General features: G+C 30.7%; 1 protein-coding gene across 1 annotated transcript; it reads right to left on the minus strand.

Moving 5' to 3' along the window:
* Positions 1-1,396: 1,396 nt before the first annotated feature.
* Positions 1,397-1,895, minus strand: LOC143624432 (uncharacterized). The gene is made up of 2 exons (XM_077095091.1): positions 1,607-1,895; positions 1,397-1,542 (listed from the first exon to the last, which is right to left on the minus strand). The coding sequence occupies exons 1-2, from the start codon at positions 1,893-1,895 to the stop codon at positions 1,397-1,399; spliced, it is 435 nt and encodes a 144-aa protein (XP_076951206.1).
* Positions 1,896-2,522: the final 627 nt, after the last annotated feature.

Consider the following 2,522-nt stretch of genomic DNA (forward strand, 5'->3'; position numbering starts at 1 on the left):
TGAATATATTAGGTCCGAAATATGTAGTCTAGGTTTTGTGTAATAATTTTCTTTGTCTTTTTATTACTTGCCTTTTTGTATTTCTCATATTGCTATCCAATATGAAATTGTTTTGAGTATGTTTAATAGGGATCGTGACCGATAGAATTTCCGTCGAAACTCTAACAAAAAAATTATTTAAAAGTGCCTGATTATCGATAATTTTATCATCGAAAACCATTACTAGACAATTGATCAGTAATAAATCTAGAAAAGGCTAATGGAGATATTTGCTCATCGATCTATTACCACAGACGGATAACTGACGATATTGTGATCACCATAGCCTTCCAACTAGATCACGATGACAACATAGAATTTACAGAAGTTAGTTAAACGGGATTTTGAGGAGATTTATTGCTGATTTGTGGTAATAAACCGATTGTTATTTCCTACGAAAATATACCGCAGTGACAGTTTTCTTGTAGTGACATCATTGTACTCGGGAAAGGGTAATAGTGTAATCATAACACGTTACAACATGTCACATATAAAAAATTGAATGCAGTGTTGCAATATTTGTGCTTATAACCCTGTATTTAAGTATTTACGTTGATGATGTTAAAAGTCTACGTGGACTAGATGCATATACTATAATTTATCTTAAAGAATTTCGGCCACTCTTTTAGACAATGTGTAGTGGGCGAAAAAAATGGAGAGTTTTGGGTGACTTTGGCCTACAATACCGCCCTATGGCGATATGTGGGTCAATAGGGGAGGGATACATTTGTCGCAGGTTTGGTTGAAAAAAATATTATTTTATTAAATTGACCAATGACAACTGTTGGGGGGGGGGGGGGATTTTGATGTGGAACACCACTACAACCCTAAAATGAAATTAACGTGACGTCACGTGTCGAAAATCCTCCCGTTTTATATTCACTACACATAGTCTTATATTTAAGACTTCAAATGTTAAAACGATCTACAAAGATATATAATAGGTTCTTAGAGCTTCCCAACCTATTCCATACTATATTCATATAATTACACTAAAAATAATTACATTTTCACTTTTCTTTACAATTAAATAATATTTTCCATACCTTTATCATTATCTTTTATCTCTCATCTATTCACAACAACTTTCAGAAAATATTAAAAAATTATACAGTGTGAACAGTACAAATCTATATTTAACTTTCTCATATAGTTTTTTCTCTCTCTCCTCTACTCACTAATTATAATCGTACAATATAATTTACAAAACTCACTTACATAAACATAGAGAACATGCTCAAAACGCTCTTATTCAAAATTGATCAAGCACTCAGGCGATAACCTACATAAACCCTAATTGAACTAAAAATTGTAAAAAGAAAATAGATGGAAAATTAATAAAAGTTGAAGAATCTATTCATCTAATTAAGAAGTTCTTAACAATCTTCATGCTCGGCAACACAACCTGTTTCTCCCAAATGTCTGCCGCCTTTGCTACATCGGTATCCACTGCTATTACTGCTCTAAACGCTTCTGTTGCATCGATTCTCTTCACATACCAAACTAAGTTCGTAAGTCATAGGATCTTAGTCACTTGTTTTCGTAACAAGTGAGTAAATCAACGAACTTGACCCTCCGACAACAACAGGTAATCCATGACGAGATTTGATCTCAGAGATGATTTCGGATGCGACTTTTTGAAAATCAGAAGCAATAAACACCCACATTGTTGGGTCAATACCCCCGAGAAGGTGACGGGAAACACCGAATAGCTCTTGCATTGTGACTTTGTTGGTGATAATATCAAGTCCATTGTATACTTGCATCTTACCACAATTGATAATCTCAGAGTTCTTGAAAAATCGACTAGCAAGTTCGATTGAGAGACGTGATTTTCCATTGTCGGATAACCACATGGTTGACCACAATTTTTTTGCTTATTGAGACGGTTGGTGATGGTTTATGGTTTATTGTTGGCACAAATGTTTTTATAGCACTTAAAAATACAAAGGTTTTGTATATGAAATCTTTAATATTAAATGTTAGTTGATTATATTCCTTATTTGTTATCTAATGTCATAAATAAATGAACTTTTATAAAGATTCTTAAAAATCAAATATAATTATTTATTTTGGTTAGTTAGGTTAATTACTTATGATTTCATTTATTTGTTATATATATTTAATATAGAAAAATAATTAATTTTTGTGAAATATTACCATATATAATTTTAACTTAAAAAACATGATATTATATTCAAATAATTAATTGTCTTAATTTGATAAGGTAAGTTATAATACAAAAGAAAACAAAAATAAGAACTGTAAGATTTGTGGCAAAAAATAACCCATAAAAAATTCAAAAGAAATCGTATAAAAATTATAACTCAAAATATAAATAAAAAAGAAAAAAAAACAAAAATGTTTTCTCTGTCTTTCTTGTTCAAACCATACCCCATCTCCCGAAAAAACATAGTGACAAGAAAAAAGACACAATGGCGAAAATAAACAAAAACACAATAATAAATAAAAAAAGACACAAT

The sequence above is a fragment of the Bidens hawaiensis genome, unplaced genomic scaffold (assembly GCF_021521415.1).
Source record: "Bidens hawaiensis isolate Kalapana, Puna unplaced genomic scaffold, B.hawaiensis_p1.1 tig00003781_1, whole genome shotgun sequence".
In the NCBI taxonomy this organism is placed as follows: Eukaryota; Viridiplantae; Streptophyta; class Magnoliopsida; order Asterales; family Asteraceae; genus Bidens; species Bidens hawaiensis.

Coding starts and splice junctions, on each gene's coding strand:
- LOC143624432 (XM_077095091.1), bottom strand. CDS start 1,895: ATGTGGTTATCCGACAATGGAAAATCACGTCTCTCAATCGAACTTGCT. Junction 1,543..1,606: donor TGTTGTTGTCGGAGGGTCAA/GTTCGTTGATTT, acceptor TTACGAACTTAG/TTTGGTATGTGAAGAGAATC.